This window comes from Primulina eburnea, chromosome 9 (genome assembly GCF_022965805.1).
Source record: "Primulina eburnea isolate SZY01 chromosome 9, ASM2296580v1, whole genome shotgun sequence".
Lineage (NCBI taxonomy): Eukaryota > Viridiplantae > Streptophyta > Magnoliopsida > Lamiales > Gesneriaceae > Primulina > Primulina eburnea.
In genome coordinates this window covers 29,375,975-29,388,224 of record NC_133109.1, presented here as the reverse complement: position 1 = coordinate 29,388,224, position 12,250 = coordinate 29,375,975, and the positions used below count along the sequence as shown (strand labels likewise).

The 12,250-nt window shown below is 30.6% G+C and overlaps 1 protein-coding gene across 2 annotated transcripts; it reads right to left on the bottom strand.

Moving 5' to 3' along the window:
- Nucleotides 1–3,798: 3,798 nt before the first annotated feature.
- On the bottom strand, nt 3,799–5,148 carry LOC140841509 (uncharacterized). Of its 2 annotated transcripts, XM_073208997.1 has the most exons (2): nt 4,714–5,148; nt 3,799–4,625 (listed from the first exon to the last, which is right to left on the bottom strand). In XM_073208997.1, exon 2 carries the CDS (start codon nt 4,601–4,603, stop codon nt 3,959–3,961), a length of 645 nt encoding a protein of 214 aa, XP_073065098.1. In that variant the 5' UTR covers nt 4,604–4,625; nt 4,714–5,148; the 3' UTR covers nt 3,799–3,958. The 2 variants fall into 2 exon arrangements, with proteins under 2 accessions (XP_073065098.1, XP_073065097.1); XM_073208996.1 differs by having other exon boundaries at nt 3,799–5,145.
- Nucleotides 5,149–12,250: the final 7,102 nt, after the last annotated feature.

Here is a 12,250-nt window from a genome sequence, read left to right as displayed (position 1 = left end):
AGTGATATCAGTGTATAATGAATATTCTAAATGTTTGATTTTGGAATGTTCAAAAATATACTGATTTATGTTTTTTTAGCTATCATTTGTGTCGTTTTGGTTATTTATGAATGCAGAATGAATTTATATTTTTATGTCTGATTTAAAATTAGTTTATAGATATATTTAATTTTTAACAAGCTCGATTCAAACTCGAGCTCAATTCTATGTTTAACGAGCTCGAAAACGAGACGAACTCAAGCCATGCTTGTTAAACATGCTAAACGAGCTATTAATGAATTAAGCTCGAGCCTGGCTTGATTAACATGCTAAACGAGCTTTTAACGAGCCGAGCTCGAGCTTTTCTCGAGCTCAGTAATTTCAATACAAACCAAGCTCGAGTCTGATAATAGAAGCTCGAATCGAGCTCGAGCCTCAAACAATTTTAAACACACCAAGCTCAAGTCTGATACTGTTTGGTTTGAATTAGATCGTTTACATCCCTAGAAATAAGCATTAAACCCATTCGGACTTGGGGCTTTATCATTTCCAATACTAAATAATGCATCACATACCTCATCACTGGTAACGTCTGCCACAAGGAGCTGTCGCTGATCAACTGAAAGAACTGGGCCAGAGTTAAGTATGTCCTGGTCAAGAGCCTCACATGTAACTGAGGTGCCAAGCAAGCGAGTATAAAAAGTCACAAAATCATCCTCCATTTGGGGGAGGGGGGCAAAATGTAAACTTCCCGTTATCAATATAGGGACGTAATGGAGTTACACTTAGAATTCCGCTTCGCAAGATCGTGTTCATTAGAGAGAGCTAGTTTCGCTTCACGAGCTCTTGAGGAAATGTGAGAGAAGTGAGTAGAATTAAGTTTCTTTAGTTCAACCTTCAGAGCCTTAAGTTTAGAGTGTTCATTCAACTCTTTTTCTAAACTTTTATATTGAACACCTTTTAAAATTCGGAAATGATCAATAACGGATTTGAAAAAACAAGAATGAATGTCAAGCTTGTTTCAGATAACCAAAAATAGTGCTTCCAATAATTGTTAGGATGATCGGCCGACACATTCTCAAACAAGAAAAAACTTTGAACAACTTTTATTTTAAAACGAAGGAAAAGTCGTTTAATAAGAAGGAGAAATAAAGATAACAAACTAGTAACCTGAATTGATTTTTTTGAAAAATTTCCAAAAATGTTTTTTGGTTGATGATCTTCATACATCTTCTTCTCCAATGTGATTTTGGGTGGAAAATGGGTATTGTGTAAAATTTTCGAAATTTTTGGGAATGATTTGTTAATTCTCCCTATTTTTCATTTTTTTCTGTTCTCTTTAAAACCCAGGAATTCAAAGGATTTTTACGATGAAATACATCTATGAGGCCTATTTATAGTGGAGAAGGAAGGAGAGTGAGTAATCTATCCATACCCAAGCGTTGGACTATCTTTACGACATATTTCCATCAAAATTATTGACATATCGTCCATTAAATTAGTAACACTTAATTATCTATTAAATTTAATTATTAATAGAAAAATTTGAATTATATAATATTTTATTTAATTTTTTATATAATATATATTTTTTTATTTCTTTTTTTTTCTTTATTTAGGTTGTATTATTAGCATATTTTATGTATTTGCAGTGTTCAATTTAAATTTTATTTTGTAGAATAATAAAATTAACTTACTAATATTATTTAGATATATTTTTATTTATTTCATTCAAACTCTTTTAGACATTAAGGCTGCGTTTGGTTGCAGGATAAAATAAACTAACGATTAATATGTAAATGATAAAGAAAATGATTGTCGTAGATATGTAATATATGATAGTATATTTGGTAAGATTTTTAAGTGTATGCTAATTTTGAAATTTTTCATGAAAGGACAAAATTGCCCTTCCTCTTTTTTTTCTTCTTCCATTCCGGCGACGGCGGTGGTCCGACGGTGGATCCGGCAGTCGACGTGGCGGCGACGGCGTCGGTCCGACGGCGGCGGCGATGGCGTTCTGGCAAAGGTCCGGTGATAATTTTGAAATTTTTCATGAAAGGACAAAAATGCCCTTCCTCTTTTTTTTTTCTTCTTCCATTCCGGCGGCGGCGGTGGTCCGACGGCGGATCCGGTAGTCGACGTGGCGGCGACGGCGATGGCGTTCCGGCGAAGGTCCGACGACAGCTGTGCGGCGCGGTCCGGCGTATGTCCGGCGACGGCGGCGGAGGTCAGACGGCGTTCCGGCAGCCGAGGTGGTTCAATAGCGATGAAGGAAGAAGGCCAAAATTGGAAAGAGAGTACGGATAGAGGAGGGATTAATAATCCTACGGAGGAAGGAGGTATTATTTTATCACACGTAATACCACCTAATCACTCATAGGAAGGATTGAGCTGGTTAAATAAAAATCGTACCAAACGTATGATTAGGTTTGATAAAATAATCTATCACACCTAATCCGCCCAACCAAACGCTGCGTAAGTAGATTAATGTATAGACAAATTATTTATATATGCCAAACTTTTGCTAGAATAAATTTGTTATTGATTTTTTTATTATTTATATAAATTCATTAATTAAATTTTGACAAAAACCTCAAAATTTTTTTGGTGTTACATAATTCCTTTCCATTTATTTTCTTAAAGCGATAAAATTAATCAGTGGCAATATACTGATAATGATTGATAAATATTTTTACAAATCATTATTATAATTTGATAATGATAATGATAATGATTGATAACAATTTTTTGGATGATTTGAAAAAGAAATTTGAGAAAAATATATAATTTATATTTTTGAAAATTGAAATATATATTTTTAATTTTTTCTTTATATATCACATCATGGACAACTAATTGTTTTTTTTTATATAAACGATAACATTCAGTTATGCACAAGTTTTGACCGGTAGAATGTACTGGTTCAACTTGATCTACTTGTGACACCCAATTGCGGGAGGAGCCGGGATCGAAAATTTGGGTTTCGATTATCAATTCCAACAGCATTTAAAGTATGAACGAAAGGAAGAACAAAATGTAAGCTGCAGTCAAACAGGATTTCTTCGTTTTCTGGGATTGATCAAACCGAGAGCTTCCGAAAAACCGTAAAAGTATTGAATCATCGACGACTGAGCAACATCTACCAACAAGCAGTGTTAAATTATCAATATCTACCACCAAAGTTTCAGATTAGCATACCAATCAAGAGGTATTGCATAACTTTTAGGCTCAAATTCATGATCAAACGGAGGAGACGCTATACCATGACATAAGAACTTAAAGAGAAACATGCCCTACTCATCCAATCCTTCAAGATTAACAAAATATTCATCCACAGTAAATCCTTCCCGTTTGACAACATGATCGTGACCATGATCGTGATAGTTTCCGAAAAGGTTGAAGCATTGAGATGAGTTGTGAGCTGCAAAAACTAAGCATTCAACAAGTATCCCAGTCTATGTTGTCACTTCCCGTTTTACGGATTCAAGTAACAACAGTGGCTGGATGGAAAAGAAAATGGCTGTCCCTAAATCACATGTGGTGGCCTAGCTTCTGATATTTGGGATAAGGACATAAATGAATGAGAATCCAACACTTCAAGTTCATCATGGATGAAGCAACAATTTCTCTCAGCATAACAATCTTGAATTGAACAGATAAAAGTCTGCATAGGGTTAGAATATAAAATTCGATACAGGAGAATACAGTGATTTATAGAAAGTAAAGAATATGAATCATCTTTTGAATTTAAAAATTATCCAGTAATAAAGCAGAGGACCACAGGAAGAATAAAAACTCCATGAACAGTTAGATAATAAATCAGACAAAAATGAATTCCACGTTCTTCAATTAACCCTTCTGTATTTTATTGAGATGATTTATTCCAAAGATCTTAAAGTATATCTGTAAATGTATTTATGCATACTCAATATCCAATCTGTTCCCTGGAGAAAAGAAAGGGTAAAGTTCAATATAAACACTACTTCTTATCCTTTCCAGATTTTTTTGGCCCCGGAACTTCCATTCTGCCAACAGAACAACCACACCTAGCTCGGAAAACCAGAACCGCCCTCCCGTTTGCAGGCGCCAGTTTCTTGAGCTCTGCCTCCAATTCCCTATGGTGATCTCGAGGCAATTCAAACAGTCCCTTCTTTATTGCATTTTTGGCTGGATAGTTTGCCTTCTTTACATGCTCTCCTGTCTCTAACTGAATGTCGAATTCAGCCGCGTTGCGAAGCCCTCTACATCCCGATTTTCCGCACTTTCTATCCATAAACACTGTGATTGCCACAAGTGCGGACGCTGAAAACAACATGCTAAGGCCTAAGCATCCAAACACCATAGGAGCACCGACAATTTCCTCACTCAGAACTTCCAAGATTTCTTCACCGAATTCGATGGTTTTGTGCACTAAAATCTTGGCACAGGGATAGAGTAAAACCCCAAAAGCGCCAATCACAGCAATCAAGATTACGACATCAATCAGAGCAGAGCGTGATTGCTCACAGGCGGGGATCGCAACATGATTTGGGGAGTTGGGATTCTTCCTGTTCTTGTAAAATTGATTAATTTGCCTCATTTTCAAACAAGGGTCGCTCGAGTTCACATATTTAGCCATGCCCATATGCTGGTCATCCGAAATCGAGCTGACGAAAAAGACCATTTGGATTGAATATCGCACCCAATAAATCAAAAGATTGAATCTTTAATCAGACCCTCGATGTTACAACAAACCTTCAAATCAACCCACTTCCGGAAAGGGGGAAAAATTGATTCTGGGTGCACCTGAAGAAGATCCGGAATTGCCGGCGCCTCGCTACGTAAGAAACCTGATCTTTCCACAAAAGCAGCTCAAAAACAATCTCGCAAATAAAGCATCTATATTATCATTATCATCTATAATAAAATCACCAAGAAACTGCGATTGATGACATGAAACAAGAATTCTGGCCGGCTATTTAGAGAGGTTTTGAATTTTGAGAAGAGACCAGAAGATAAAGCAAAGAACCCAGATTAGTAAATGATACACTTGAGATTTTAATTTAATCAGTTACAAGTCACAATAAAGATGAAGCGCCGTGGGATGAATGGCTCAAAAATAAAGTCATACACGCTAAGGAAAATTCTTCCTCGCTCCTTTTTCTTGGAGTCTTGCGGGCTTACAGGGGAACTCGGTCAGACCAAATGCTAGGGGTTATTTAGAGTTTGTGACTCGAACTCTTACGTTAGAGTAGGTTTTTTATGAGACGATTTTACGAATTTTTATCTGTGAGTCAAGTCAGTCCTATCGATATTCACAATAAAAAGTAGAGTGAGTCTCATGTGAGACCGTCTCACGGATCCTAATATGTGAGACGGGTCAACCCTACTCATATTCACAATAAAAAGTAGTACTTTTAGCATAAAAAATAATATTTTTTTATGGATGATCCAAATAAGAGATTCGTCTCACAAATACGACACGTGAGACTGTCTCACACAAGTATTTGCCTAAAAAATAATACTCTTAGCATAAAAAGTAATACTTTTTCATGGATGACACAAATAAGATATCTGTCTCATAAAATACGACTTGTGAGACCGTCTCACACAAGTTTTTGTCATTATATTATATGGAATTTTTTTGGTGTTTTATCTTGATTGTTTTCCCCTTATATTAAAATATGAATAATTCATATGATCTACTTGACATTAAAATACGAGAGATATTGCTTTAAATATAGGATACACTAACTTATACTCATATCTAAGAAACATTGTAAGACCATACATGTGTAGGTTAATTTATGGATGTCAGATTTTATTTAGATCTAAAGATTTAGATTTGAAGAAATATTTGAGATGAATATTTCAAATGACTCTATATCGAAATTAATTTGAAATTCACTACAATGACTTAAAAATAACTGTTTTAGATTTGAAATCCATGAGGAATTTGTTATTATGTATTTGAAATTTTTGGTTTCCAATTCATCCATCCAAATTCAATGTTAGAGTTGAGTTATAGGATTAGACCAGGGCCGTATAAACTTTGACAAAAACTTGTGTGAGACGGTCTCACGGGTCGTATTTGTGAGACGGATATCTTATTTGGGTCATCTATGAAAAATCATTATTTTTTATGCTAAGAGTATTATTTTTTATTGTGAATATGAGTAGGGTTGATCCGTCTCACAGATTAAGATCCGTGAGACGGTCTCATATGAAACTCACTCATGAACTTTTATCATTTTAATATGGAGAGGCTACATTTGAAAAATAAATAAATCTTTATTCAAAAATTATTATAAATCTTTGACTCAGCTTTGAACTTATCTGATTGAATTGTTTCTCCATGCTTAGTTGAATTAGTCTTGAAGATACTTGTTAATAAAAGCAAAATCATTATTTTGATCGATTCAATTTATGATCAATCAAAAAACATAATATCATAAGTTGAGTTTGATAAATTAAATTTTACTGTGAGATTTGTTTCAATCTTATATAAGTTTTAAATGATTAAATTGTTCATTGTAATAAAAATAATATACTATATGTCTCAATACAAAAACAATTATAAAGCATCATAAATTCAAAAAAATGGCTGATTAATATTATAAATTTTAAATAACTAGGCAAATTAATTTTTAAAAAATCTTGTAAAAAAGATAATTTCTCTAAATATGTTGTTTACTATAGCATCTAAATCTTATATACAGAAATTAGGGAAATTTAATCTATACAAGCATTCGTTCTCTTTCATCCGCTATGGCATCCACCATTCAATTTGGATTTGTGCGAGTCCTCACCAAATGAAGGGTGGACGGTGGACCTAACACATCTAGTTAGTGGGTGAGTCTATGCTCTACTCTTGGCGTGTTTATGTAAGATGATCGACCGATCATCTCACTGTAAAATAAAAACAATATTGATAGACTACAATTTTTTGTTTCCGAGTGAGATGATCGAATGATCATCTTATATAAAACAAAAATCAGGAGTAGATCTCCAAGTGTAACATAGAGTTACCCCCATTAGTGATCAATACTAAAAAGAGTAGGTTTTTTGTGAGACAGTCTCACGGATTTTTATTCGTAAGACATGGTTGGTCAACCATGTTTATCTTATAATAAAAAGTAATATTTTTTCATGAATAACCCAAATAAAATATATGTCTCACAAAATTGACATGTGAGATTATTTTACAAGAGTTTTTTTATATTAAAAACATCTGATAAATACCGTAGAGAATTAGATGTCAATTTTTCAACATGCCATAAGTCAACAACTTAAATTCAATGATACCATTAAGTAGTTTATTTGTTTTTTTTTCCTACAAGTATTTATTGCGACCTCGTTGTCAAAGAAGATGATAATTAGTCGCCCTCCCCAATGAAAGTTTCTTCAATTCAACTCTTTTTTATAGATAAAATCAATTTTCATTAGCTATTTTGATGGTCAAGAAACGAGGATGATGACGAAAAGAGGTTGAGATAATTGACTTAAAATCTTGGCACCATTAAATAATGTTTTCTAAGAAATTTTTTATGTATCATATTCATTCTTTATTATTATTATTATTATTATTATTATTATTATTATTATTATTATTATTATTATTATTATTATTATTATTATTATTATTATTATTATTATCATCTAGCTAGGTACTTTATTTTGTTGAGAGTTTGAAAATTTATCATGACGATCGTTGGATGAAACTTTGAAATTTCTATTTTGTTGTATGCATGTGGCTTTGGGAGAATTTGGTCGATAATCCTCCTATATAAATGAAAACTTTAGTCTCAACGACTTTACAGATAAGTTTTACAAAATAATATGTTGGATTAATTCCCACAATAAGCATAAGCCTTGTTGTTTAATTATCATCGTTGAATTTGGAACCTTGAACATACCGTCAGTGATATGTCAGATGAGGATAAATATGATATGATTTATAAGTATTCACATAATCCTTATATGACGTACTCAAATTTTAAGCATTACTAGTATTTTATCAGTTCGATGCACGAAGTATTATTTTATGTAATTAATTATTAAAATTAGTAAGTATTTATGTTTGAATAATTATTCAGAACTATTGATATAATATAATGAATATATTTAAATTTTAAATATTATTATAAAAAGTTGTTATATCAAAATATTTATGTCATTTGAGATGATACTCAAATTATTTTTGAAAACATGTTATAAATATCTATATTAAATTTTTATTAAGATACATATATGAAAGTTATGTTAAGATACAAAATAACAATAAAGGTTTATGGGCAATTAATATACTAAAAATTCACGGTAGTGGAATACATTAATAATTATAAATTTTTAAGATACATATATGAAAGTTATATTAAGATACAAAATAAAAAAAAAGGTTTGCGGGCAATTAATATACTAAAAATTCACGGTAGTGGACTACATTAATAATTATAAATTTTTGTTTTATAGCATATTATTTTTTGCGGAAAATTTTCAAATATGATAAAAAACTATGTTTATATATAAATAGATATAGATATATGACATTATTTGAGAATGCGATTCACTCTTTCCGAGACCGATAGATTGATTTCATATATTTGTTAACCCTATAGCATAAAAAATATGAATAATACCCGTAAATAAAAAAAAATAAGCTCTTGATAATGGAAAATGCATTCTAAACTAAAATCTATATTGTTTCAATATACAGGTAGATCATATCAACAAAATAATCAGAGTTTAAGATTCAAATATATTTTTGAATTATTTATCTCACGAGTGATACTGAACATTGCACCTATTTTTTTTATTTTTATCCTGATTAAAAATTGGTTGTCTAAATGTGATACAAAAATCAGTTTGAATTATTTATATAGTTCATAATAACAACTAAATATGTCATAGCAACACAAAATCATATCCAAAACTAAATGAACTGGTATAATCAATGCAAAAATTTAAAAGTAGTTTATGTTTTCAATTGAATTTAGTTTCAATTTGAATAATGAAAATAAAAAATATAATTCATAATTTACATTTGAATTGATATAAATTTGAATTAATAAAAGAATTGATAAAATCAATGCAAATAATAATTGAAGTTATCATTTATTGCAGTGCATCTATTTCGATATTCATTATATATCCTTTTTTTATAAATATAATTTTGGCGAGATCTTACTATTTTAAGCAAGGGAGAGGATTGTAGCCCATGTCTCTGTCAGTTTCTAAGATATTTATGTACTCTTGCAAATATGTGGTGCCATTAAAGTGGTAGTTTAAATCTTAAATTAATCTTAATTATAGGCTTCCCTCTTGACCTCCGTAACCAAAATTTTAGCAATCAGAAAATATCAACTTTGATATACTGTACTGTACACTAACTTTGTTCATCTATGTATCATTGATTTAGTAGATGTACAATTTTGATATGTTTTAATACATCCAATTAGGACGATCGCCCCTCTAACAAGAAAATGATCACCCCCAACTCACTTAAGCAAAGATATAAACAACCGGAGCCAGTTCGCGAACTTTTCGAGGCGGCTCAAAAACTATTTGATTCGTATTTGACCTTATCGAATTCATATATGTTTGAACTTTTTCAAGCCGAACTTAAGCCCAAAATATTTTGTTCGATATTTCGCGAGCTTTAATATTTAATTATATCTAATTATATATTAAATAAATAAATTTCGAGCATTTTGAGTACTTATTTTTTAATAATAGTTCGAATAGTTCACAATATGTTCGGAATTTTCGAGCTGTACTCGAGTTTAAATTTGAACCAAAAGTTTTAACATTTTCGAACTTCGAATCGAGTTCGAAACCGAATAGAACTAATTCGTATAGAATTCGAGCCTTCAAATTTTCGTTATATTCGATTTGTTTATAATTTTATGTCTAATAAATGAATGTCACCTCAGCGATAGACAAGGTGAGTGCCAACATACCAAAATTATACAAGATATTACATAATATATGACAAAAATTACAGCGATGTGAAAACGGAATTGAAGTTTATATCATCATTTGAGAAAGAAACTAAAGGCCAAAATTTGCCCATAAATAATGGGGAAAATTTTCCTATTAAATATGAAAACATGAAACGGTTGAAAATTTATTTGATTGATAAGTTTTGTCTTCTAATGAGTTTCGTGATTACTTCTTCCTAAAATTTCGTAATCCCCCTTTATCCCATTTAGTTTTAATTGAATTTAGAGATTCAAAATTAGTTTTTATAATGTGGTTTATGTTAAAAAAATGTAGAAAATTTTCCAAATCAATTATCCTCCCATGTCTTACAAAATCACGAAAACTCACAGATCAATTTTATGAGACATTTATCTTATTTAAGTTACCCACAAAAAAAAGAGTGGATCTCATGTGAGACCGTCTCACGGATCTTAATCTGTGAGACGGATCAACCCTACCCATATTCACAATAAAAAGTAATACTCTTGGCATAAAAAATAATACTTTTTCATGGATAACCCAAATAAGAGATTCGTCTCATAAATACGACCCGTGAGACCGTCTCACACAAGTTTTTGTCTAAAAAAATATGAATCTTTATGTTAAAATTATTATTTTTTATTTTAATATAGATAGGGTTGACCGATGAGCCTACAAAATATAATGTCCATTTACTTGTTCAATCGTTAACACACTTGTTGCATAGTGGTGCTTAATTAGTAATGAATGAACGACCTTCGTTTGTTTTCCAATTTTTTCAACACATTTTAAATCATGGGATTTTTTAGTCTTGAAATGGTTGTGACATAAAAAGACTGACCCAACGACTTTTCTAAATCAAACGAGTCCATATCGTGAAGTTAACTTTCACCGATGGAGTTTCAGCACGTACTTGGGAAATTAGCGAAGGATTCATGGTTGAGAAAATCTAAAATTTTGGATGATGTTACGAAATTTCTATTGTGTACTACGCGTAATCTAAAAACTTATGCAATGTAGATGATAGATCATATCGAAATAGTTATAACTTCGTATTTATTTATCAGAATGATGAATATGCACTTGATGATGTTCAAGTAGATTGGATGAGTTGAGTAGGCAATTTATCGAACATAGAGATATAGCAGGGTGTATTCAATATAGGAGATTTATTGACTTTTAATTACTTTTATAGATTTTAAAAGTCTAAATGTATTCAATTAAGACTTTTGCATACTCTATAGAAGTACAATGGTATTCAAAATAGACTTTCACAGAGTTTTAAAAAGTCAAGTGGTATTCAACATTGATTTTTAAAAACTCTATAAAAGTCTATACGTATTCAAATTTTCCATAGAATTTTAATAACTTCATGGAATTCGTTAACATACAAACATTAAAGACTAAGGTACAACTATAAATTGTAAAAATTGTATTTAATTCAACCCAAAGATTTGGATGGACTTTTAAAACTTCTAACTCATACACAATCTATTTATTTTTGTCTCTATCGTTTCACATAACATATCTTCTTATCTCTCTCCTCTCATTTATTTCTATCACTCTCTCAAATTTTAGAAGTGTATCTCTATATATATTTTCATCTTTCATTTTAATTTTTTTAATTTTTTGGCTGATTGTTCATTTAATAATTTTTTATTTTAATATCACAGGAAATTTTGAATTCTAGAATTCCGGGATCTGATGAAGTAGGATGAATTGAGACAATATTTTGTAAATACATAATTATCTTATTGATTTTGTGATTTTTAATTTATGATTTATACAAATTAATGTAATGTTCAATAATAATAAAAGATGATCCAAAAAAATATTAATAATTGAATAGTCTCGTAACAACCATGATTTTTTAAATTCATTTTAGCAGTTTCAATTAATATGTAAACTATAATATTTTTATACAAAATTATATTCACACAATAATAAATAATATTCTTTTCACATGTATATTATCAATTTAAAAACAAGGTTATGGGTTAATCAATTGATGTATTTAAAAAAAATTCAAACATGCATATAAACCTACATATATACACATGTAAGGATTAAAATATTTAACTTTTAAATAAGTAACTTTATTTAGTATTATAAATATTGAAAAAATATTCAAAATGAATATGTTATATATGTCAATTAATTATTGGTTCAAAAAGATAAATAAAAAGTAATATGCTATAATTAAGTACAAAATTTATTAAATTCTATTAAAAAAAGTCAACAAAAGTCTATAAAAAATCTTGCAAAAAAATCCACATAAGTCCACATAAATCTGTTTATGCAACTATAAAATTCTGTAAAAGTTAATAAAAAT

Coding starts and splice junctions, on each gene's coding strand:
- LOC140841509 (XM_073208996.1), bottom strand. CDS start 4,642: ATGGTCTTTTTCGTCAGCTCGATTTCGGATGACCAGCATATGGGCATG.